The sequence below is a fragment of the Cyanistes caeruleus genome, chromosome 5 (assembly GCF_971803275.1).
Source record: "Cyanistes caeruleus chromosome 5, bCyaCae1.hap1.1, whole genome shotgun sequence".
Classification (NCBI taxonomy): Eukaryota; Metazoa; Chordata; class Aves; order Passeriformes; family Paridae; genus Cyanistes; species Cyanistes caeruleus.
The window spans coordinates 43,803,184-43,829,016 of NC_141705.1; the positions used below are offsets into that span (position 1 = coordinate 43,803,184).

The window sequence follows — 25,833 nt, forward strand, 5'->3', positions numbered from 1 at the left end:
AATTTTTGTTCTGAAATGGAGAAACAAAATGGATGCCCAAACCCAAAAATTATGTGAATTTGAAAGCCCAGGGTTCTCCCTTGCAAAGGAGCAGTATGTGAACTGCCCTTGCTCCTGAAGAGAACCAGTCACCTGTTCATTCCTGCTTCTTACTCTAGAGCGTGGTGCTGTTCCCAGGCAAAAAGGCTCTGATGCTTTGGGAGAGGTGGGGATGGGAGGACTGTCCCACAGGCACAGAAATCAACTCGGTACAGTGAGGTCATTAGAAACATGCACACACGCAGGCAGGAGTTTATTAGTCCACATTTACCATACCAAAAAACAAAAACCCCCCAAAATAGGGGTAGGTTCCCAGTTTTGCCTGCTCGCAAACTAACAGTGCTGAGGATACTAAACATGCCTTGTGCCCTCTGACTGGAGTGCGGGGCAGGAGCTGAACGTGCATTCACAGCTGAGATTCAAACCTCTCACGTGTGAAAGGGCTGTGCACCTTTAGCCGCAAGGCGGTCAGGAGCCCTCAGCTGCCTGCAAGACACTTCCAAGGTCAGAGCAGCTGCAGCAGTTTTAATGTGTGCAAGAGGGAGGCTGGCTCAGCAGATGCTAGGTACTGGCAGCACAGCCAGTCCTCCAGTTCAACGCTCCGCTCCGTGTCCACGGCCCTCTCCGCAAACTTCATCATGAGCAGGGCACGCTTCATGTCCACCCAGTTCTGCAGCACCTGGCGCAGGCTTTCCTCGTGGCTGAGGGGCTGCTCCATGAGGTCTTTCCGGGGCCCCCAAAGCAGACACTGCAGCATCCGCTTGGCCTCGGTGATCCGCACACGCTTGATGGGATCTGCTTCCAGCAGGAGGTGGGCCAGCTGCTGGAGACCCCGGGAGTAGATGGACAGGCTGGGTAGAGCAGGGAGGTCCTCAGGGCTGTAGTCCTGCTCCCTGAGGTGCACCTTCTCCTCGAAGGGGTTGGGCTGGTGCAGCAGTTCATAGATGAGAATACCAGTCTGAAATTCATCAAACTTCTTGTACTGAGAAGCCGACACAATCTCCGGGGCCAGCCGGGCCTGACTCTTCTTCAGCTTGGAGTCTCCAGTTCCAGTCTTCTGTTTAGCTTTCAAAAAATTGCTGATGATGAGGCGGGGTAAGTGTTTGTCATCTTTGGCTTTCACACAGCTCATGGGGGGCTTGCAGGGCACAAGCAGGAGGTTCTCCAGGCACAGGTCACGATGGATGATGCCATGCTCTTTGAGATGCTCCAAGCCATTGCAGAGCTGGAGGAGCAGGAAGCACACGCGACGTTCATACAGCTCTGGCTTGGCTTGGTGGAGCATCACCGAGTCCCTCACGAAGTCGGCAGTGGTCTGGCTCGGCACCTCGCGGGTGATGACCACCACACAGTCATGCTCACTGGCAGTGCGGGAGGGATGGAAGCCATCTCCAGGCATGCTTTTCCCCACATCTGAGGCCAGCAGCATGCTGGAGGGGACGGAGGCCACGAAATGCCCACAGTCCTGCTGGATGTTGAAGTGAACTGGCACCGCAGGGCTGCAGTAGGAAGCAGCTACCTTGGACTCCTGGGTTTTACAAATCTGTGAAGAGACACCAAAAGAAAAGTCTCATCAGCCAGTGAAAGAGACAGGACAGAGACCAGAAGTTGAGAAGTGGGATGCTAAGCTTTGATTTGCAGATGCTCTGGAAGACAATAGCAGAAGCAGGATGTGCATTGGTCCCTTAAGCACTTTAAATTATCTGCTGGCTTGAGGATTGTTTTTGTCCTGCAACAGCCCAACCTTAGCCACCAGATGTCTGGGTTGCATTTCTGGGCATGCTTCCTTTGCCAGGCAATGCCCAGTAATTGGAGGAAAGGAAGACAGCAGTCCTACCGTGAATAACTTCTGAAGATTCTGTTTCACTGCCAACAGAAGCAACATAGCTTTTACATCACAGATATCATTGAGATAAACTCCTGCAACCCAAGAGACATTCCTGGAGGGAAAAGAGCAAAGCCTGTGGCAGAAGACATGCTGTCGCCATCTCTGGAGATGGTTAACACTCCTGGAGGAGGCCTTATGTAATGTGAAGTGACTGTGAGCAATAGTGCTGTTTGTGGTGAAGGGTGGACAGAGGCCTCCAGCACTTTCTTCCCACCTGATCCTTCTCTGGTCCCAAGCCCTGGAGCCACTTGCACATCCTCCTCAACCATTCTGCTTCCTTGTGTCAGCAAATACTCTCAAGCCCCTGATCAATGGCTAAGGGAAACCAGCAACAAGCTGTACTCCTCAGCACAGGCAAAAAAGCCTTCAAAGAGAAAACACGAGCTTACAACAGGCCTAGAAAGAAGTAAGAGTGCAGCAAACTCTAGGGAGAAAAATGTGTTTTATAATATGGATTCTCTTTAACCTACATGACTTCTTATCTTCATTTTCTTGGGTATTTCAGCTTTATACTGCATTAGAGACTCAAACCCAGGTTTATTATAGGAGTATCCATTAGCTCATGGGGCCTTCTGGCATTTCTATTATACTTTTTTTCCCCTTTATTTAGCGATGTGTTTATATGTCATCCACAGGAATAAGCAACAGGCTGAAACTCAGCATAAGAGGTTTCAAAGCCTGGAGCGTGCCAGTGCCAGTCACAGCATGCGTGCAAAATTGTAAGAGAAATCAGTTTTGCCTCCCAGTTAAAATATACACAAGAATAGAGAGGAGCTGAAGAAGAGGGGTGCTTTTGTATTCCTCTAGCAAGGGTTTGAATCAAGGCATTTTCAGATAATTCACTCAGATGAGACAATACTTCGGAGATGGGGCATTTCAAATCCCTACTGTCTTCTCTTTTGCAAACAAAAATACCCTGCCCTGGCTTATTTGTGGAAAGACAAGCTTTGGAGAGCTAGGCAGAATGCAGATGAATGCAGTGGGACCCAGGATGACGCCAGAGGTCCCCAAATGCAGAGCAGACCTTTCAGCCCTCTGGCTAACAAACCTGCTTGTTCCTCCTCCCAGAGGAAAGATGTGTAAGGCATAGGGAAAGGGGGGGAATTCCTGGCAAGAGAGAAGTCTCTGGAAGAACATCTACAGCCAGATGAATACAGGGAAATCTTCCCCATCCAACCATTCTTCTTGACTTTGGCTGCACCAGAGGCATCCTCCCCACTTAAAGCTCCAAAAAGGAGCCTGGGCTTAGTCACACACCTCTAGTGGAGAAAGAAGCCAAGGCATGGAGCGTATCTTGGCTTTATTCCTCTAAAGCCATTTCCAAACTGTTTCATACATAGCCATGTGTGTCTGTGCACAGCTCAGACTCTGGCTCCTGTTTCTCAACAGGCTCCTTGGCTCAAGTCTGATCCTCTGCCCATTTTGAGCTCTCCAAGTCTAATTTTAACTACAGGTCTGTGATCTCTTTCATGTCAAAAAAATCTATAGCAGAAGCCAGGAGGGGCAGCTAGGGATCAGCCAGTTGTAATGTTTCACAATTACTCATTCCCTGCTTTGGCTGCCATAGGGATGGTGGCACACAGGAATCGTATCCATGCACATGGATAAACACATACACAACATCACGGTGCTGGCACAGAGTATGGCCTTGTTGCAGTGGCTTTGGCTTTGTTTAGACGCTCTGCAGTGGACCTAGGGCACAGAGTAAGCCCACTTCACACACAGGGACACGAATGCAGTCCTGTTGAGAGGCTGAAACATGCTGTTTCTGCCTTGGCAAGAATTCATGCACTACAGCCACAGAGCTGAGCTACTGAACCCCACATAACACAGCAGGCAAAAGCAAAGGTGGGGCTGTGCCACAGGGAACTGCAGATTGAAAAGGAGCACAGCAGCTCACTACATAGTTCTTAGGCTTCAGGAAGAACATTGTGATTTAGGTATAATGCACAAGAAAAGCTGCAGCTCTGAGTGCTGGACTAAGGGTAGTGGTGCAAGATCTCATCTGATTCAATTTTGGTTATTTACAGCCCCCCTGTTGGGTTGACTGTACTTCCTTTAGGATATGAACTGGCTTTTAAGCTACCACTTAACTAGAACATCCCTTAGGATAATAAGGGCATATTGGTGGAAACAATTCAGCAGAGATTCTTTTTATTTTTTCCCCTTCCTTAATGCCTCTCTGACAGTGCTTTTTTGGGAATTACTTTAGGCTTTGAAAACAACCTGAGGAATAAGCAGCAGCGAGATGTCCCCAATGTTCAGTCAGAACGGAAATGAAAATCTCTGTATTCAAGTAGTAACATCCATCAAGAACCCAAAATCCACAGGATGTCCATGGAACTGGTTAGATAAGCTTACTTATCCAGGTTTCAAAGAGCTGAACTATTGCACCTCGAGTTTCCATTTCAAAACATGTATTCCGTGGAGTTATAGAAAATATTTCAGACCTGACCTTACACAGCATGTCTGGGTCAGCCTTGCATTGTTTAATTGGGATCTGCAATATCTTATTGTCTGTAGTTTCAAGATCATACAAGCACTCAGTATCTGGGTCAGAGCTTCCACTTAAAAGGCAGGCAGAGGCAAAAATGCTGTCTTTTGAGCAGCCTTTCATCAGCTTGTGTCATCAGAGGCGAATGCCTCTGAGTTTACAACAGAGTATTTGCACAAAGATGTTCTCAGAAAGAGAAAATGGTTGGGTTTCATACCTCTTAGCAATAAGCTAAATCTGACTGGCATTTGTTACAATGAAAACTCCTTCTCCAAATTAACCTTCACAAGCAGTAGGGGGAAAATGGCAATTTTGGAAGGGGTTTTGCTTGCCTAACTTCACCTGTGAGAAATACAAGCAGAGAAAACGAGACACCGTGTGCTGCTAGGGCGCACATCTCCACCTGGGAGATAGAGATAAGCCTGGGTATCTCCTGGCTGTGGTCTTACCTTCACAGCATAGGTAGTAGAAGGGTCCTTGGAGCAAGTGGCACAGTAATAAATCGCGTCCCCCGAGTCGCAGCAGGGCTTGTTGCACGTCAGCTTGAAGAGTGACCAGTTGTTCTCGCTGAAGTGCAGCTCGTTCTTCTGCTCCCGCATGAAGCAGTCCTCGCACTTGGCGACCAGGCGGCGCAGGGACTCGGCGTACAGGGCCCCCAGCTTGCTGTACACCCCCTCCTTGTTGTCAATATTGCTCAGGAGGTTGTGGAGGCTGGAGGCCGAGGACACCTGGCTGGACACACTGAGCTGCGAGGAGGAGAGGGACTGGGGGTTTCTGCTGGGGCCGCAAGCCCCTGTGCTCTTACCAGTGCTTGAGCCCCAGTAGCTGTTTCCTTTGGAACTTTTCTCCAGGGACTCAGAGGAGGAGAAGGCACCAGGGCGGCCCCCCAGGCTGGCTGGGTGGATGAAGGGAGGCTCCTCTCGGAGGCACATATTGCTCTCAGAATGGCTGACATTCAGCCTGGGGCTGGCAGCACCAGCTGCTTTGCCTGAAGATGCCTGTCCCCCAAAAAAGCCGTCTGGAGAAGACACAGTTCTGATCACTGTCTTCTTCTGGGGCAGAGGGGGCGGGCAGCTGGGGCCAGAGGAGGGACCATCCTCAGTGGAGACAGGACGGAAAGGTACAGGGGGAAACACTCGGCTCTCAGCTGGAGGGGGCGAGTGGTTCGGCTCAGATGAGTGTCCTAGGAGATAGCAACACACAAGAAGATGTTATGAGTGGCTCCTTCTCCATATCCTTGCCAGCCCCAGGGACCTGACTGGGAAGAAGGCAGCAAGCCAAGTTACATCTGAATCCAGTGCACAGTCTTCAGCTACTCACAACTGCAAAGTTTCACTGGAGGGGTTAGGGATTTAATCCAGTTTAACAGAGCAGGTTTGCAAAGCAGGCTGCAACCAGCCATCCAGAGAAATGCCATCCAGAGAAACTTCCCCACCCTTGAAACCACTCCCCTATGAACTGCATATACAGTAGTAAAAAGGTAGTACAGGGTAAATATTTAAGCTGTGATGTCATCCACAGGGAGGCAAGAATGAAGCACTTGATACAAGGACAATCTTTTAAACACAGCCTCTCTCACCTGGGAACTGCCACCCAGTACTTCAGCAGCAGGGCATGATAAGGAGAGAGTGACTCACGGCACACAGCTCCAGACCTCTGGCTGCACTAGAGCACTCCAAGTATATCAAGCCTTTCTCTCTGCTTCACACTGGGGAAGGGTCGCTGAGCAAGCCTGGGATTTTGGCAATTTCCATCTTGCTGAAAAAAAATCTGGCCTTCCCCCCACCGCCTCTTTTTCTGCTTATTGCCAGACTTTGCTCAGAGGGCAGGCTGGCCCCACTACATACCACAAACTCCAAGCAGCTCCACATGCCAGCTGCACGTGGATTGGGTTGGGATGGCTGGCTCATTCTGGGCAGCCATAGCAGCTGCTTTCCTACCTGGGCCAGACCAAGGCGGGTAATACACTTACATGCCATGAAAGGAGTGGGACATTAAAAACAAAGGACAAAAAGATGATCTGACATTGCAATGAAGAGCAGTAATTTCAGGTCATAGAGACAGAACAAGTGAGGAGTGGTGGGGAAATTAAAGAAAAAGAATAATCTAAGGGAATTTATCTGTGCCACTTCAATGACAAACGGGACTCTGCTAACAACTTGCATGCTAGTGTAAACCTGGAAAGGTGAACAGTGGGGTTTTGCTCCAAGCAAATAGTTTAGCAAACAGCAGGATCTATTGCTTTCTTTAAATCTATTTTCCAAAGCTGCAGAGCAAATGATCCTTCCTCCTCACAAAGCTGCTGCTGAGGGTTCAGCTGCCAGCAGGCACTTTCTGCCTGCTCCAGAGGAATGCCCTGGGGCACTTTCCGTGTCAGCCCGCAGAAGGCACTTGTCTCCCCACAGCCCAAGTGACTCACCAGCAATCACGTACAACCTCCAAGTGCAGGGGCTCAGGTCCCTGAGTTCCCAGCCTGTCCTGGCATGTCACTTGCAGGTTTGCACCAGCTGTGCCACACCAGCAATCCCTGTTGGCTGCTCCACCACCTGAGACCACATGAGGTGAGGGCAGATCCCCTGGTTCTCAGCTACCAGAATGGATGCTGGCACCATCTGGCCCTATCCCTCCTCACCAGATTTTGGTAGAACTGGTCAATTTTCATTTGTCTCCTCCACTGCCAAGTCTCTCTGGATGCACCCCCTGTAATCTATCCCATCACACCCATACCACCGAGAGATACCTCAGAGCATTGATTTTGGCTTCTGCAGGTTTGTCTCCCATGCAAGGCTGTTTCAGCAGTCCATTTCTGACAATATGCTCAGAAACAGCTCTGTAGGAAATGTGAATCACCACATGTCTCTTTTGCCCCAGTGCTTGGGTGCCAAGCTATCTGACTCCTGCTGGACCCTTGCCCCAGGTGTGTGCCTGCATTATACACCCAGCTGCCCAGCAAGCGACTTCTCTCCAGTTTCAGCTGAGAAATATCTGCCTTAACAATTGAGATTCATGCTCCTAGCTTTAGTGAAAACCCATACATCTGCATCATACTCAAATAGGTCCACAGGAAAGATTCTCTCCATTAAAACCCTGTCAAAAGCCACAGGCAGGGATCATTCAGCATGGAACCATTTGCCACTTGCATCCACAGGACTTTGACAGAGGATAGAGCCAAGAGAAATTCTTCAGTGTGCAGTCTACAAGTACCTCACCAGAGGCATCTCTGCCAGGACATGCAGCTGAATCCCTGTTTCAAGAGACAAGATTTACTTGAGAGAGTCTTAGGAAACAAACGTCAGCACTGGAATCTTTGGCAACCGGTCCAGGTGCCTAGCCCACAAATGCCAAACTGCTCTTAAGTTGTTTTTTTTTTTATATGCTGCTGGGCTTTGCCCCAGGCAGAGGGTAATGAATTAAACTCTTTCACAACTCTCCTAACAGTGCTCTGCACCTTCAGCATGCAGTCCTTCTGCGTGTCAAGGGCTTAAAAGCTCCCCTCCACTTCATATTTTAACATCTGACAGCACAGCCAATTAATTTGAGCTCACCTCACTCAGTGACTGACTGCACAGCTTCTTGCTTGCATCAGCAAGACAAACTGCATTTGAGTGTTCATTTAAAAACTCATCTTTCCTATGATGAGTTTAAACAGTTGCTTCTGTTAGTGAAGGCAGAGAGATCCTCATGTCCCTATCATTTTTGACAGCAAATTGCTTCTGTGCCTAGCAAGTAAAGATCCAACATAGGCGAGTGCCTCTTACCCTTGTACAATTTCCTGGCAAGGTCTCACTCTCAGACTCCAAGTTAGAGGTGGAAAAATGGAGTTTCCAGAGCTCTGGCTCTTAATTTTATTGCTGCACATTGTTGCTCTTGGAAAGACAGAACTTCCACTACATGAAGGTTGCTCTTGCTAAGGAAATGCTTTCTGAGCTGCTGAACACGTTAGTGCATGTCTAAGTTACGCACTGATGAAAAAAAGTGACTTCATAGTAAGTATTTTTTAATCTCAGTTAAACGAGTGCAGGCAGATTTTTTCCCCTTAAGAAATAACTGGGAACACAATGAGAAGGAGAGATCACCTCTAGTACAAAACTCTTTCTGGTACTCCTCAAATCTATCTATGCTACTTTCTGTAGCAGGGGTACTTGTGACATTGTGAAATGCATGAAGCACAAGCAGGACTGTTTTCGTATGGAGATTTTATCCGGACCAGAGGAGATCTACAGGGTGAGTGATATTGGCACGTGCTGAACGACGGAGGAAAAAGCCTGTGATGTTGGTCTGACACTGCCACATTCATCTAAAGTGCATCAAGAGGCAGAAGGGTAGGAGAAGAGGAAAGAAGAAGGGTCACTGGGGACTGATCCCTGCTGCAAGGATGCTGTCCCAGCAGTGGGCCTAAGGTTCAGTGCTACCTCTCCCAGAGGCAGTGGTCACTTACTGCCATCGCTGCCGGTCTGTGTGTCCGAGTCGAGGCTGTCGCTGGAGCCAGCCGTGAAGCTGACGTGGCCGCTCCTGAAGGGTGGGCTGAGGCTCTCTGCAGAGCTGTTGCTGACTCTCTCCAACTCAGTGTTACTTGGGTTCATTTTCAGTGCGTGCCTAGAGAGAGTGAAAGAGAAGTCAGGAGACAGATGGCAAAAGGATGGGTATCCTTTGCATGCACTTTTGCATGGAGACTCAAGCTGAGAGCAGCCTTAGTTCACTCTTTGCCTATCCACACACTGCAGAATCTCTTATCACAACAGACTACCTCATTCCTGTGCACTTTTCTTCTTTCTCCAGTACCTGGGGAATTGCATCCCACAGACTCTGAGAAGGTTAAAGGCTTGTAGTCCCCCTGCCAAACTAAGCTGAAAGCTGGGCTTGAGCAGAGAAGGAAAGCCAGAGAGCCACAAACATTCACCCTCAGTCTGCATCTCCTTTGCCTAGAACATGTGAGGTCCAGGACCACATCCCATTTTTGCCACTGCCACTCACAAGTGAGGACCCACCAGTGTTTGCCTCCAACAAAGTTCTCAAGGGAAGGAAGCAGCATCACTCCTCCTCCCATTTTACAGGAGGAAGGTTGAGGCTGGGTGTGTGAGCCCCACTGCTCCGTGACAGAGGCACAGGTAGCGGAAGAGTCCATCATCTCCAAACATGCATCACAGTAACAACCAACACCTTACAAAAGAAGAAGCATCTCTGCAAAAAACATGAGTCTGCCAAACTCAGGACCTACTACACAGTTTTTAATGTAAGACCTACAGTTTTCCGTGCAGCTTCCATCTAAAAAAATAAATAAACCAACCATAAACTGGGATTATAACCTGCTAGGTCATGGCTTAAGTGACCAATTTAGGCAAGCAGGATTTCTTGCGAAGATAAAGAATTTTCCCTGCATTTTCTTCATGTTTCTGCCTTGGAAAACAACAGAAACTGTTGCAATCAGGCAGCACAGAAGAGCATAAACACTCCTAGCCTTGTTACAGTTCTCACTCTGTCAGCCAGAAAACAAAGGTTATCAGTCCACATTTTTTAAGTAAAACTGCCAATCTGCTGATTAAGTTCAACACATTGATTAAGAATGTGAAAAGGTTAGTGGCAGACTTGTACAGAGGTAAAAGGACTTGCACCAGCTATCTTGCTGGAAGGTATCTGGCGTTTCCTAATCAGACGGCTGAATGGCTGCTGAGAAAGACAAACAAAGACATGCACGGCCGTTTTCTTGTGGCACCCCGGTCACATGCACGGGACCCCTCCTCATCCAAAGCTCCCGAGCACAGCAGACACAGATTTTTATTTGAAGATTGAGAAATGTTTCATTCCCAATCCAGACAAAGCACTTACTCTTGTGTCCACACCACCACATGGAGAGCAGAGTGTATGAGAAGCCCGGAAGAAACTTCTGCCAGACTTCCTCATTTGCCTGAGCAGCCTTGGTCTAAAAATACTCAATGGCTGATGAAAATAAGGCTCTAAAAACTAGTTCAGGTATACTTCAGCAGAGACACTGATCTTCCACCAGTGATGAATTTATCACAGCAAGCTTCTTGGGGACAATTTACAAAACTTCACAATGCACCACACAAGTCACAGTTTAAAAAATGAGAGGAGAAAAAGAGAGACAGAGAGTTTGAGGGGTTTAGGTCTGTTATGACTAATGCTGTTGAAAGAAAACAACTGCACTTAAATATTTTTTGTTTTACTATAAAGATAAAACTTTATCCTATAACTTTCTCAGATGTTTAACATTTAGTAATTTGGGTGGAAAAAACACAAAGGGTGCACACCCATGCCAGTACACTGTCTGACCCAGCAAGAATCAAATAAGCATTTGAATCCACCAGAAAAGAAGATTTAGCAAGATATCTGGTCTTGATTCAGATGAGATGTTTTCTAACACATTCCCTCCCTCAGCCACCCCCCCCTCCAAAAACTGGGTGCATTTCTGTTTCTTTCCCATCACTAAACACAAACTCACGGAGCTGCCTTACCATTCCCGCACTCAGGGAGAGATGAGACTTTGCTCGGCGCGGTCCAAGGTCCGCCGAGCGCAGCCACACCTATTCCTCCAAGCAACCTGGGCGCAGCACGGCGCTGGCCAGAGCCTTGCTGTGCCGGCTGCTGCCCTTGCTGCACTCAGTGTTGGTGAAGTCAGATGCAGAGAGAGCCCCGTTTCCTCCCCGCACCGCCGTGACTGATGGAAAGCGCAGTTCCTGAATAGGCGCACCGAAATAGAAATTGTTTGCCGCTTAAACGACATCCTGCTCTTGTTTCAGATGTTACAGCCGGGCCAGCTAATCCCTCCTGGAAATACCTCTGCCTCACATCTCCCTCTTTCCCTGTGAGCTGCTTGAAGCACAGGGTGCACATCAAAATACTACCCTCTCTACCAAAGAATTACTGCTGAAAACTTGCTAGGGTCAAACTCTCCCATTTCAGTGAAATTCCACCCCAAGAGCTGAACAGCTCATTGCTGCAACAGCCTGTGGGACCCTGATCTACAGCTAACCCAAACATCCCCTGCTTTGCTAGTGTTCCTTCTACCTCACCTGACTGCAAGGGCACAGGTGGCTATTTTCTGTCTTGCCCTTTTCACCCCCAAAGGATGGTGGAAATCACCAAAGAGTGCTGGAAATAAAGAGCACAGCCCATCTTAAACCCAAAGAAAACACTGGGTTTGTACCCTGCACCACTGACCTGTAAACATCTGTGGGCTGCACTCCTCTTCAGAAATATATAGCAGTACTTAATTTACATAAATTTAAGAATGCCTTCTCAGCACCTAAAACATAACCAGCAACTTCAAGAGCAGCACCAGAGCCAACATCGTGTGCCTGTGCATAAAGAACAGGTCACCAGAGTAAGCTCTCCCAATCTAATAATGTAAAGCCACAGGATTTCACTGATTTTCAGCTCTCCAGCTATTATGGTAGCTTTAAATACACTTCAGTTACTCAACATCCTCCACGCAACAGCCTGGCATATTCAAGCAACCCTTCCAGTTCCCTATTTCCAAGTTTTCCCATCATAAACAATTTCATTCAGCTGACTTTCCACATGATTCTCACAGTCCTGCCTAAAACAAGTCAAGACTGGAAAGAGTGGTCTTGTAAAAAAGCACACCAAAACAAAACAAATCCCCCCAAACCCAGTCTGGAGTTCTCTTAACATTGAAAAAGGACCCGTCTCATTTCCCTTGTCTCAGGTTGCAACTCTGGCCAGGGCGTGCTTCATCTTTCCTGTGTCTCAGTTTGACTGGTAGCCATGTGTACAATTTCACATTTCTTCACAGATCAGGGTCCCACCTAATGCTGCTGTGGGACTCCAGCATCACCAACTGCATGCTTTGCACTTCTCAGAGAGACAGTGGAGATGGGCACCAAAGCTTGGCTCTCCTCACCACAGAAGACACACGTGCCTTCCTGGGGATACTGCCCCAGGAATCCCTGGACCTTGGACATACCTTCGGCTTGAATTTCCTGTCTGAGATTTGACACGGAGATCTGGTTACTTTCCACAAGTGCAAGGGGCAGGTTTTGAGAGCAGGAGGCCCCTCAGACTAAAAAGCTGCCCGCTTTCTCCCTTCCCGCAGCCATCCCACGGGCAGCCTGCTGGCAGCACTGGAGGATGCGTGAGGCACCTCTGCCTGGCACAGAGCCCTGATCACTCTGCAGTGCCATCAGGGGGTTCCCCCAGCCTTGCTGTGCCAGCAGGAGGAGGACACTCCTTCTCAGCCCAGATGACAGAACTGAACAGATAACAGAGATGCTGAGCTTTACAAGTCATGTGACAGAGGAACGAGGAGAGGAGAATAGAGAGCACACAGATCACGACACAGCAAACTGCATTCCAGGAGGGGTTTGGTTATAATGTCAACAAGACATCCCCTCCCAGTATAAAATAATGGAACTAGTGCATAGAAGAGAGAAAAGCCAGACTGCATTACAGCATCAAACATAACATATGGCTAGGCATAATTATTACACAAGAGGAAGCACCATTGTACCATATGCTTGTCTATCATGAAACGTGAATAATTATATCTTCCTCCTGTTGCCACTTACTGCTTCTTCCAGCATCTTCCCCTGGTTGCAGAGGGATATTAAAACCCAGCATACAAAAGCTTGCAATATTTGAAGCTTAGATTTGTAGTCTTCCTTCTGCTATCAGCTGGGAAATGTGGAGAAACCGAAACTGAGGTAAGGGAAAGGATTTTGAAGAACTCCTAGCTTTGTTCAGAGGGATACACCGTTCCTCCCTGTACTAAAGGGGTTCACGTAGCATGGGTTAAGTTGAAACAAGGGTTTGGAATCTGGAGATGCACAGGAAAATTCAGATAGGGTACAGAATTAAGATGGGAGTTGGCTCAAAAATTAAATCACTGCATACTCTAATGTGGTGAAGAAGGTAAAGAATCTCATTTAAATTTCTAACTCTGTGCTTTTTTTAGTGGTAAGACAGGAAACACATAAAAGAGTGAATGACCTTAATTTTAAAAGAAACAAACTCTCCTAAAAGTTAAGCTGATAGATCACAAGCTTTTAAACCAGTATGTTTTGTCACAGGGATAGACCCTGACACGGAGCTCCAAGGAGAAACGGGTGCCTCAGGAACGGTGAGAAAAGAGGAATATTCTGCCTCAGGTACAGTTGCTGCTCCATCACAGACTGATTCCCAGCAAGAAACACACAGCACAGCCCCACCAGCCAGCACCACCTCCCCAGCGAGGAACAAACCTGGCTCTTTTCCTGACGATCCGATTCCCAGCATTGCAGTTTTTCTGCAACACTCCTGTGCTCTGTGTCCTCCGGCAGCAAGCGGTGGCAGCAGCACCGGAACAGGCAACCTTGGCACCCCTCAGGCTCTTTCTCCCTGGCTGTATTCAGCAATGACAGGTGTGGGGAAGTGTTGTGCTGCACCTTTGCTACCCCACACCGGCACACTCAGCAAATTTCAGAAGCTTTTTTTGGCACTGCCTTTTGAAGGTGGCACTAATTGTGATGAAAACAGTTCAAGATGCAAAACAGCATCACCTTTTTCTTTTTTTAAGAGGCACACGAAATAAATTAGCCATCAAGGTTTTGGAGGCTAGAAGAAACCAGAAGGATCATTTAAGCCTGATTCTCTGCATAAGAGAAACATAAATTTCAGAAAAGATTCAAACCTTGTGCCAAGAAACTGAAGGCCATACTAGAGCATTTTACACCAAAGAGCTTTTAAATCATCATTGCATATACATGTCCTGGGGATCCTAGTTTCCCTGGTAAGCTCCTTCCCTAGCCAGCTACCTTTTCCAGCTTTTGGAAGAAGATCAGCAGCCAACATCTTCCCTTTCCAGCCTTTTTCCCCTTGTAATTATACTTATTTATCATTCTGTTTCAGACCAAGCAAACATCAAGTATCTATAATATTTCAAACAAGCAGAAAAATAGGATTGTATGAAGAAACGGTTGCAAGAGATCCAGAGTAGGTTTATATAAGACAAAACAGGCACAAATTAATTATTTTCCTTTTTTTGTGACAACTTTTAAATTCCCCTGAAATAGCTCCTTCTGCCATCCTAAGAGACAGCTTACTTCCAAACCAGAGCTTCCTCAGTCTCTGGAAGGAATTTACCCTGTAAAAATTTTTTCCCTTTTAATTGTTAAAGCCAAGATGGACAAAACAAAATCCACAGACTCACTTTTTCTTTCTCTGCTTTATAACTATTCAAACACACATGCAAGTTTTCCCTAAAATAAGCAATTAAATTTCATTAGGAAAGTCAAGCAGGGGAACATAATTTTCCAGCATGAAATCAAATGCCTTGCTGCAGCTTGAGATCTACAAGGAAAAAGGATGGTTACATGCCTTTCCAGCAGCTGAGATGGACCCTGATTTGCTGAGCCCCCAGCTCCAAGCCTGTGCCACAACCAGGTCTACACTGGCTTCACCTCCATCAGCCAAAGGAGAACATAAGCCTCACAGAAGGATCAGTGGTTCTTCCATCGGGGACAAGCACATGTTCACAGGCTGCTCGGCACTAGGAGAGTATGGACGTGCCTCAGAGTTATTTTTGTGATTCTGCTCCTTCAGGTATTTGGCTGCAGCCCAGGATGAACAGAGGGGATGTTCCTCCAGCACCAGGCCATGGCCCCAAGCTGCAACAACTGCCCAGGGTGACACAATGCCACTGTGGTGGTGTTACCAGCTGTGCGTGCAGCCATCCCTCCCACCGCCCTGGTTCCTGCGTTGACACGCTCGGAGCAGCCACAGTGCTGCTTGAGACAGAAACAAAAGCGCCCTCAAAGCGAAGAAACAAAGCAGGGCTTGCAAAACCTGAGTCTGATCAGATCACTCCTTACTGCTCCTCAGCTGTCTGGGCTTTGGCTTTGGTAGCTGGAGGCAGGACTAAGCTCCTTTGAGTAAGGCGCCCCACGGCTCAGCTACGGGCAACAAGGCCCTTGGGAGACAAATACCTCTAGCACAACCTGCCCTGCAGCCACAGGCGGTAACCAACACCTACCTCAAGCACCTGGCAGGGTTTACAGCTCTGCCAGAGCTCCCAGTCATGGATGCCACGTGTTCCCTGACCTCAGTTTCCCTGCCTGCTTTCATACAGGCTTTCTAGCACACAGATGCTTTCATCAGGATGACTCAAGAGCAACTGCTAGAACTGGCACAGCCCAACAGCACCAGGAGCATCAAATAGCCCCTCAAAGGGGCAGAAAATGCTCCATGCTCCTCTGGTGTCATAACAGCACACAGAGGACAAGAGCAAATACATCTGTCTGCTCATTTGCCTGTGGACCTTTTGTTTCCTCTGACTCCAGCAGGCACATGGCATTACAGCAAGGAAGCCCAGCATAAAGGAGAACTAAAGCCACTTGTTCATCTCTTCCCTTCCCTTGAGAAACCTCATTTGTTCACCTCTTGGCCAATTTAAAAGACTAGATCCCTGGGCTAAACAATCTCAAAACACACTGAAAATTCACAGACTCAACCTGGAGGTCATTGATACCTACACATAAGTTTGACCATGGATCCCAAGGCCAAGTTCTGCTCCAAACACCCATCCCTTCTTCTCTTGACTTTTAAATCAAGGAGCTGGAGTCAAATCTCTTGTGCAATGCACAGTTTCAGGTAGTAAAACTGCCACACACAATAAAGCAAATATGGGATGCTTGCACAAGGCAAAAGTACCCTTCCTCACTATGTTCAGACAACATACTTGATGGAGAGAAAAACAAATTTTCTTCCCCCATTTGACCTTCATTTTATTTCTTTTTTTCCTTTTTTCTTTCTTGTTTTTTTTCTTTTTTTTTTTTTTTTTTTGGTGATGCACACAGCTGCAGATAAATGCACCAAAGTATTGTAAGCCTGAAGTTTTTTTTTAATTGCTTAGCAGGGCTATTTCCTTCCCAGATGGACAGCTCTCCCTCCCTCACTTCTGTTTTCTGGGGCCCGCAGCTGCCCTGCCTGCAAACCTGACTTCCAGGAAAGCGGACAGCAGAAGGTTGCCTGAAGCCAGGTGGCTCCCATACGTAACAAGCCCACATCAGGCAAGCTCCAATTACCTGCTTGCAGGCAAGGAGCCCTCCCTGGGAAACTGCAGCTTTGAGAGCTCGCCTTGAAAGCAGAAAGTCATTAGAGCCGAACTGAAAATGTTGATTTTGGAGGCCCTTGTGACTAGCATCAAGAAAAGCTGCCCAGTCCCACCTACAAGAGAAGATTGCAACCCCGGGTTTTCTATGCTATTCCACATTAAGGAACTGCCAAGACAGAACAAAGCTGACCTGGGAAACACTAGCCATCCAGGGCATGGACCTTTTTCTCACTTGAATATTGGGACTTAAGGCCATATCTTGCATCCCTGAAGGGCTTTTGCAAGTGCACATGACATTCAAACCAAGACTCGCAAAGATCAGACAGCTTTTCAGAGTAAAAAGACAAACAGCTTTTCAGCTGAGCAGTCACCTCCCATAAAAGCCACCTTTGGACAGAAAAGGAGGAAAAAAAGAATGGGAAGCACCTCCTAGTCAGTGAAGTCCTGCAGCAACCATCCCAATTGCAAAGGGTTAACAGACCACCATGCACACACTCACGGAGCTGTACCTAGACTGCTTTTTTGGCGGCGGCGGCGGTGGTGGCGCGAACTCCACACCATTGCTCTTGTCCTTCGGGAAATCAAAGGAGAAGGAAGAAGATTTGGTCATTCCAGTCTGGCTCTCCAGTATTGGACCATCATCCACAAAGTCAGCACCAGCTCTTCCACTCTCAGCTCCCACTGTCCATGAGTGGTTTAAGACCTCCTGCTCCTCCTCCTGCTCCTCCTCCTCCTCTATTCGGCACTGTTTGGTCCATGTTGGGTTATAGTATTTCTGCCTCCTATCATAGGATGAGCCTGCCAGGCCTTTACTGGACTCCTCCACAGAGACCCCATTCACAAGAGTGCAGGGAGAAGGGGTCACCCCAAAGGCACCTGTATCAGTACAGCTCCTCGGCAGCAGCTGAGCACCAGCTCCATCATGGCTGCTGTCATCACCAAACCTTCCCACGTGGGAGCTGACTGCGGGCACACGGCTCCCCTCACTGCCTGGCTGGCTGTTTTTGGACATCTTTGGGGGGATGGCTGGACTCTCAGTAAGTGAGGTCTTGACAGGAGCTGCCAGATGAAATCTTGTGCTGTTTTCACATCCAGACGCTTGAAAAATCTGTCCAGACTCAATAGCAGGTGATGAAGTCCCAAAATCGGGGTGGGAAGTGGGGCTGACACATGGCCACTGAACTCCTACTGCTGAGTCAGGGCTGCTGAGGAATATTGTCTTGTGATCATCCTCAGCGTGTGCTGTCATTATAGTTATCTTCGCTGCCACCTGGCCAGTGGAGTCCTGGTGTTCCTTCTCACCTCCCAAAGCCCAGCCACCATCCCTCCACAACCCATCAGCTTTCTCCTTGGCAGTGCCATGGCCCAGCTTCTCCGGTTTCGTCTGGCTGCCAACAGCCTTCAGCTGTGCCTTCCTCCTCTTGGTGCTCTCGGCATAGATGGGATCACCGCGGGCTGGCTCGGTGAGGCGAGGGCGCTGCGGCTCCACCAGAGCCTGCTGAGGGGTGCTGGAACCCTCAGTGCAGAGGCCTCCAGTGACAGAGGGCTCCCCAGGGAGAGGTAAGTCCTCATCCTCCCGGGATGTCTTGCAGCTCCCCGTGCTCTCAGGGACGGTGGCAGGCTCCGTGTGGAGAGCCGGGTTTTTCCTGTCTGAACACAGGGCATAGGGAAGGGGATCACCCTGGTCTTTCGTGATGCAGAAGGCCACGTTCACAGCTCTGCGCTCTTCTTCGCTGAACTTGACTGCCCGGCCACTTGGCCTTGGAATCTCGGGAGCATCCCGCTGCCTCCATCCGCTGGGAGTGTGGCTGTCCTTCTCACACTGTGCAGCCTTTTCCTCTGTGCAACAGGGCTCCCACGGGGCAGGGTGCTCCTTGTGGCACTTTGTGATTGAACAGTACTCACCCCCTTCGCTTTCCAAGATGGAGGAGATGTGACCACAGTCACCCCCCGAAGGGAGTGCAACTCCTTCTCTGGCTTGGGAAGAAGCGTTTCTGCTGGAGTTAGTGGTGCTTCTGTCCCCCAAGGCAGATGGATTAGGGCAGGGGACCTGATGAGGCAGGGCAAACTTGTCTTTAACTCTGTCCTCCTGCTTGCCCATCTCACCCACAAGTACCAGGCTGTGGATGGAGACGTTTCTCTCCACTCGACTCTCCAGGCCACGCAGACCCACCATGGAGTAGCTGGGAGGACAGCAAGACAAGCGGTCGCTGGGCTGGCTGTGAAGGAAAGGCTTTCTCACACCACCATTGCCAAAATTGTCAAGGCAGATGCGCTGTGCATCTCCTGATTTCAGGAGGAGCTGCTTGCCAGAAACCATGCCCCAGCTGACCTGCATGGGTCAAAAGAGACAAATGCCCTGTCAGAACACGCATATGCAAAATGAAATACTAATAAAATTTAAATAAACCCACAAACTGCAAAAACAAAAACCCAGGTCTGCAGAACAGTCCTCTGGAATACACCATCTGTTTTGCTGTGCTCACTCCACCACTAATTTCCACAAACCTTTCCTGGTAAAACTACACTTGTCGTATTTCCTGGACCATTTGTAATCCTTGCATTACCAACAATGGCAATGCACTGGAATAAGACATTCTCCTTTCTCTTCCTATGGGTTTGCTGCCAGAAATATGTCCAACCTGTCATCCTGTCTGTGAATCACTGTGCAATTAAAGATTCAGAGAGCGAAGGAATATTTGCACCTCTCTCTGCTTATTTTCATTTCATTTCACACTGCTCCAGAGTGTGTGACTCCAGAACACAGACACAGAGCATCACAGGTTATCCCGGGATAGCAGCTTGGCCGTGCTCAGAAGCAGGGACTGGGGAGCAGGCATGCCAAATCTGCATGCACAGATCAAACACCACCAACAATGGCAGCTTACACTCGTGTGCCCTTCACCCTTTAGAAGAAAAGAAAGGGACAGCAGTGGGAGGCGAGCCGGGGAGCCCTGACTCTCCTCTGAGGCATGGGGAAATAGGAGCACACCTATGCCACAGGCAGTGGGGCAGCAGCCTGTGCGTCACTCTGCTGAGGTATCTGCTGGTATCAACTGGTCAGGGCGAGGAGCTACACCCACAGGCCATTCCTGCTCTGGCAAAGATCGGTAGGAAGGAGGAGGAAGGTAGGGCACTTTCTTCCTCACCCACAAAGACCGTGGATCCAGTCAGCACGGACTGCAACCAGACAAGACATCTTTTCAGTAAAACTTCCCAGGAAAATAACCCACATCCTCATTTGAAAACTGGAAGTTCCTAAATAAACAATGTATTTTTAAGCTCCTCTGCACATGGCTTGTGAGAAACAGCTCATTCAGCTTCACTCAAAGATACACCAAGAAACCAATATAGGGCTTAAAAACCTGAAGTCAAGACCAGAAGGAAAAGCAAAGGGAAGGAAACATTTGTAACACATTCCTAGCACTCCCAGGATAGGTAAGTAACGGGAAGTCATGCTTTGACTGGATTAATCATTACCTGTGACAGATCTGCATTCATATTCACATCCGCCCACGCGTCAGAAACATCCGAGTTTATCATTGTTGGCTTCACAGCAATTGTTGGCTTTGAGAAGGGGGAAGTATTTACACCTTCGTCTTCCAACACCAGGCTCTCGGGCTTGGTCCTAGCTCCATCCGGGAGCGCGCCACAAGCTCCCGCGCCTGGGGGTGTTTGCAGCCGGTGGGAACTCTTTGGGTTGAAGCAGTTTTTGCAGGAGCCGGGCTTCCAAACGTGTTCCACAAAGTCACTGCACGCAGACATCTTCAAATCCTCGTGGGTCAGACTGAGAGCCCACTGCGTCTTCTGCACTGCCCTCCGCTGCTCATTTTGCATTTGCTCCCGAGCCACTCGAAAGGATCACCTAGTCATCTGGAAAAGCACAACACTGTCTGATTAGCTTGATTATGCCTCCAAATGGGAAGATTTTTAATAGGACAGGTGATAATTACACTTACTCTGCCTTCATCACAAAGGCATATTGTTTACGAGGCTTTTTTTCACAGCTTAGCTAAAGCCCACACAATCACTTGAAAAGCCTCAACTTCTAAGCATAGCTCTGTAATAGAGAAGACATCAAGTGAGCAGCATTCCTCTGTGATTTAATTCCCTGCTTAATCAGCATGTATAACCAGCCTCATGCAAGGTTTAGATCAAGGGTAAAGAAAAGGGGTCTTGGGAAAAAACTGTTCACAGCCCCACAAGCAGCGCCAGGCAGGAAGAATTTCTTCTCCAAAGTGGCATCCTCTCTCTGGAAAATAAAAAGGCCTGGAGACACAAGGACCAGAATCAGAGACTGTGTAACCAAGGGGACCAGCAACAACCTTCCTTCACCCAGAAGCACCACCGTGATTACTGCCGTGGTACACAAAGGCTTCTCTCCCACCCAGTGAAAGGCAATCAGCAAGGCTGGGGCTGGCACTGATTTGAGCAAGTGTCTGGCAGAATGCTCTTATCTGGTTTGCCAAGAGCCACAAATAACAGTGTCAGCTCGCTGAAACGATTCATTGTCTGCAAGGGGAGAAACGTTTTGCTCTTGGATTACTTACAGACAAGGATTCCTTCCCATCTTCCTTCCCCAGGAGGGAAATGCCCCAGGAACAAGACATTCCTGCATTCTTGTGTCTCCATCCCCACCACCCCCCTCCTGGCCAGGTCTGATTGCACTTTAGCCAGTAGCTAGATACCTGGAACTAACAACTTCGGAGATACTTCCGAGGAGGACTCCCACAAAGCTCAGAGTTTTAGGAAAGATCAGACAGAGAATGCAGCCGGCTGCTCTGGGTGTCCGGATGCGCAATTCCCCCACGTGTCTCCATCCTCATCTAACCAAGTAGAAGGCATCATCCCCATGCCAGCTGGTCCCCAGGCAAACTGAGGCCCCTTTCCTGAGGGTCTCCAAGTGAACAGGCACTTTTCCACTCCAATCACGGAGGCACACGAGCAAAATTTACCAGCCTGATCCTTAAGCAGGCATACTAGAACACCGTCAGAGCTATGGACACTTTTGCAATTGCATGCACCTCTAAAGTAGCTTGCACTGCAGTAAAGATTCTTGTCTCTGGGCTCAGAGATGCTCCGGGCAGCCTCTCCAACAGCCACGCACACTGCATAGCATAAAGAAAGACAACTAATAAGAGCCTGGGAAGGACAAAGTGAAGGGGAAGAGAGCCACTGACCCACAAGCATCACCGAATTCAAGTGCCACCTAGGGGAAGGGTGTCTTTGATCGGCTAAACCATTAGCACCTGCAGACTCTTCTGCTGGCAGGCTAATAAATTAAGATCTGTTTCTTGAAAAAGCAGGGGAAAAAAAGTGAATATCGTTAGGATTCACCAATCAGATTGCCGTGTGTCTCTTTTTAGGGGAGACACTGTTTTAGACATTGTTTTTTTTGTGCATTGAGTCTGAATTAACCAAAAAGCAGCGAATCACTCTCAGGCATATTCCAACACCTTCAAAGAGGTTAACAGTATTAGCAGGGGAAAAAAAAAAAGCTTTAAAAATATTTTATCCTTTGTTTCCTTTCAGATCTAGCACGCAGTGTCCAGCATCACCCCAAGCTGAACAAGCGTCCTGATGAGAGGCAGCAAATTAAAAAGAAAAATCGAAGGGAGGGAAGCAGGCACCGGAGCCAGAAAAAACTCTTCACTTCTGGTTTAATATTCGGCGCTGCCAAATACCTGTTAAAAACCATGGTTTCCCTGTCTCCAGCCGTCATTTCTCGCTGCCCAGACCCCGGGGCGGGCCCGTGTCCCCACGCCGGGACCCACCCGCACCAACCCACGCGGCGCCGCGCGGGGAAACAGGCGGGGACCGCCGGCGGTAAGGGACCGAAAGCCAGGACCCGGGTCTGTCCCCGGACAAGCCGAAAGCCGGACCAGGGTCTGAGGCATGCCCGGAGCCCCCGCGCGTCCCGGGGCACCGGCGAGGACCCGATGAAAGGACCCGGCTACCTGTTCCCTAGGACAGAGACTCCAGGCTGCGGCGCAAGGATGCTCCGGGGCAGAGAAAAGCCCCAGACCCCAAACCCAAGTAGCTCCGGGGCGCCGGGCGCCCACCGGGACCGGGAAAAGTTTACCGGGCAGAGCCCGCCGGGGCTCCCGGGGCGGGCGGCGGTGCCGGTCGGGACCGGGGCGCGCCCGAGCCGGCTACAGACCCCCGCCCCGGCCCTCCTCCCGCATGCTCGGCGGGCAGCGGCACAGCCCCGCCGCCCCGGCCCCCGGGCAGCCCCGCCCCGGCCCCGAGCGGCGGCGCCGGGGTCCCTCCCAGCCGGGCTTTGTCCCGGGAGGCGGAGGCCCGGTGCCCGCCCCGGCAGCAGCTCCCCGCTCACCAGGCTCCCGCGGCGGCGCCGGGCTCCGCTCGGCTCCGCGCTGCGCCCGCCACGGCCGCCGCCGCCACCGGGCGAGTGGCGAGCGGGGCCCCGCGTGGGCCGGGGGGCAGCGGCCGCCCCGCCCCGTCCCGCCCCGGTCCCGCCCCTCGGGCACGGCGTGGGCACGGCCCGGGCGGGAGCGGCGCCCCCCGCGCGTCCCCGCTCCGCACAAAGCGCGCAGCCACAGCCCCGATCCCCGCTGCGCCCCCGCCCCGGCAGCGCTCCCGCAGACGGCCTCCGACCCACCGACATCCCGGCGGGCATCGGCCCCCGCGGCGTGCGGAGCCCACGAACGCGGCAGCCCCGCGCCCATCCCCTGGGGTCCTACGCGCGAACACGCCCCGCACCCCGACACCGACCTTGAGGACGGTGTCTTCCACTGGAAGGCGCGGGGAGCCAGAGGGTTCACAGGCTTCACTCATCTTCGTCGAGCTTGCCGGACAACGACATGGTGAAGTTCATCCCGAAGGGATGCTGTGGAAGGGAGAGAGAAGTTTGCTGCAACTGAAGTCAGAATTTGACCCCACTGTGTAAAAACTGCAGACAGCATCTCAGGAAAATCTCCAGCCTCTGCTGGTGTGGGAGGCTGGGCTTCACGAAAAGGGAACAGGATGAGATTTTGTTCATTGTAGTGGCTGAGCTATGCTTTAGGGCAAGCTGGAAAAGACTACCAGGATAGTCTTCGCTTACCCTGGTACTTGTGCTATGGTGTGTAGTTTTGAGCATCTAAATTCTTTGAAACTAGGAAAAAACAAAGCAGTTCTCCCCCTGCCCTGGTCAGGGCCTTAGTTCAGTTCCTTGCTGAAGTCGCCGCTGCTTTAACGCAACAAAGCGTTCCTAGTCTCATACATAATAGTGGATTAAAAAGGCAAATAGGCTTGCATAATGGAGAATCCAAGCCCCAAATAACAAAACAGAAACTGGAGATATGCACAGCACTTATAGAAAAAAAAATATCTTTCTCAGGAACCAATCATCCCAGTAAATTCTTCCCCTTCAGGGAATTTTGGCAGTAGCACAGTTTGCAAACATCCTGGCTGGCTGGTCTTTTGCAGTTGTGTCTGTCTGCTCATGTTCTCTCTTCCTTTTTGATCAGTTATTAAAGCAGTCCAGAGACCCCAGAACTCCCCCACTCAGCTTGTTGCATTGCTGTGAAGACATCTGCCTAACAGCCTCCTGCTTCCTTTTTGAAGCAAACCACTCACAATCAATTTGCTGCATCTTTTTGTATGTGGGATCCCAGTGCCAGCATACCCAGTCGTACAAGTAAATGATCTCTCAGAAATGCCCTGGCTGTGACAGAAACCTCTCTCCTAGCACAGATCAGCTCATCTGTGGGAGGGAAAAATGAGCAGGGAAAACGAATGGCCCGAATTTCTGATATTTTCTCTGTTTTAGAAAGTTTGAAGGAAAGAGCACAGCTCTAACCAGCCCAGGTGAGGTTGTGGCTGCATGCCTGGCAAATCCTGGAGGATGGTAAACTTCCTCAAATTCAAGTATCTGAATTACATACCCGAAACTTTAAAAAGGGCCTTCACTCTTTTCAATAGGAGCACTATCATTTTCTCAGCAAGCCTTCTTAGTGAAGAATCAAGGATAGCTTTGAGAAGAAAAGTCAGATTTAAAATTCATGCTTTGTTCACACTGGAACAGCACTGGAGTGAATTCTCCTGAGATGTTTATCCCAAGTAGGAAAACTCTTCCCATGCCAGAGGCCTTGGGATTACAGGATAATTAAAATTTCTTTTTTTCTAATGAAGCCAGCCTGTTAATGGCTAGAGATTTCAGTAGAAAATTGAACACCCTCTAGTTTTTATAAAACGCTTATTCTGTAAGGTCTGAGACCAAGCATGATGGATTTTATGTGCCTCTAAAGTCACGTGGTTTCCCCAATACAGTATTCACCATTGTCCAGTTTTGGTATTTTCTCAATGTCCAAGAAAACTGGCAGAAAAGAAGCTCTCTCAAGTGGAAAGCAGCACACAATGCTTGCTAAGACATAACTACATATCCTGGCCAGCCATATGTCTCCCAATGTATTGTTTTCCAGAATACTGTCACAGCAACGAGGCACATGGCTCAGAGCAACCCTGACAGCACAGAGAAACTTTAGGACGACTGGAGCTTCAAGCACCTTCCCTCACTGGCAGAAGGGAGACCATCACTGAGTCTTGTTTTCAAAGTGTCATCTGTAAGAGTAACCCCTTGGGAACAGGCAGACAAACAGGCACAAACCCACACTGAGCGTCTCTGCAGGCAGACAAATAAAACAAAGCTCTCTGGAGATGGGTTCAGCATCACTCATGACCAGCAAAGTTGCCCAGTTACCAAGACTGCTGGTGCTAATAGTGTTTTTTACTCCAAGAGACTTAAAAAATACCCAGCAACAGGAAAATTGTGATACCTTTTATCAGTTATGGTCTACGCTGTGTGGTTGAGCAAATCTGAGTTTCCACTTGTGGTGCACTGATCTCCTCCTGGTCCCTGATGTGCTGGGGTGTCTGGCTATCTCTGTTGGGACTCCAGCCTTGTCCATGGTGTCCATGGTAGATCTTGTCTGTGGAAGTGAGGTGCCACTCTCTGTGCTGCCACCAGCTTGCTTGTTCATATGCAGCAAGAAAAATGCCCCTGTGATGGAGCCAGGGGCAACTATGCCAGCACCTGCTGCCCGTGGGGTGAAAGGGCAAAGGGGCACCCTCCAGCAGGCTCCTGGGGCTGTTAGCACCTGGAGCCAGTCACAAGTTGCTTGAGTCAATGTGCACTACTCTGGAAGCTGCCTCTCCATGCACTACAGACCCTTTGCCCACTCCAGGGGTTAGTGGCTTTGTTTCTGTGCCCTTTTTCTCCTCCAGTCCAGGAAGAGCAGATTAAAAGCATCAGCCATAAAGAATGAAGGATGTGGTCTCTTAACCACCCTCCATGGGAGTTCCCCTCACTGCTAACATCTGGAGGCCAAAAGTATGAACTCCATA

The 25,833-nt window shown here is 49.4% G+C and overlaps 1 protein-coding gene across 7 annotated transcripts; it reads right to left on the bottom strand.

Moving 5' to 3' along the window:
* Positions 1–259: 259 nt before the first annotated feature.
* Positions 260–23,150, bottom strand: PRAG1 (PEAK1 related, kinase-activating pseudokinase 1). Of its 7 annotated transcripts, none has more exons than XM_086891522.1 (8): positions 22,823–22,888; positions 21,513–21,596; positions 20,448–20,548; positions 19,969–20,361; positions 16,998–18,820; positions 8,860–9,017; positions 4,871–5,604; positions 260–1,582 (listed from the first exon to the last, which is right to left on the bottom strand). In XM_086891522.1, exons 4-8 carry the CDS (start codon positions 20,323–20,325, stop codon positions 545–547), a joined length of 4,110 nt encoding a protein of 1,369 aa, XP_086747648.1. In that variant the 5' UTR covers positions 20,326–20,361; positions 20,448–20,548; positions 21,513–21,596; positions 22,823–22,888; the 3' UTR covers positions 260–544. The 7 variants fall into 7 exon arrangements, with proteins under 7 accessions (XP_086747648.1, XP_086747647.1, XP_086747649.1 ...); XM_086891521.1 differs by having other exon boundaries at positions 21,177–21,596; XM_086891523.1 differs by lacking the exons at positions 21,513–21,596; positions 22,823–22,888 and adding an exon at positions 23,108–23,150.
* Positions 23,151–25,833: the final 2,683 nt, after the last annotated feature.

What these genes read in the sequence shown, in the direction of transcription:
- PRAG1 (XM_086891523.1), bottom strand. Translation starts at nt 20,325, where the DNA reads ATGCAAAATGAGCAGCGGAGGGCAGTGCAGAAGACGCAGTGGGCTCTC. An exon ending in CCGCCAAAAAAGCAGTCTAG is followed by an intron (nt 9,018 to 16,997) that starts GTACAGCTCCGT and finishes CACTCTCTCTAG; the next exon opens with GCACGCACTGAAAATGAACC. An exon ending in CTACTACCTATGCTGTGAAG is followed by an intron (nt 1,583 to 4,870) that starts GTAAGACCACAG and finishes GTCTCTTCACAG; the next exon opens with ATTTGTAAAACCCAGGAGTC.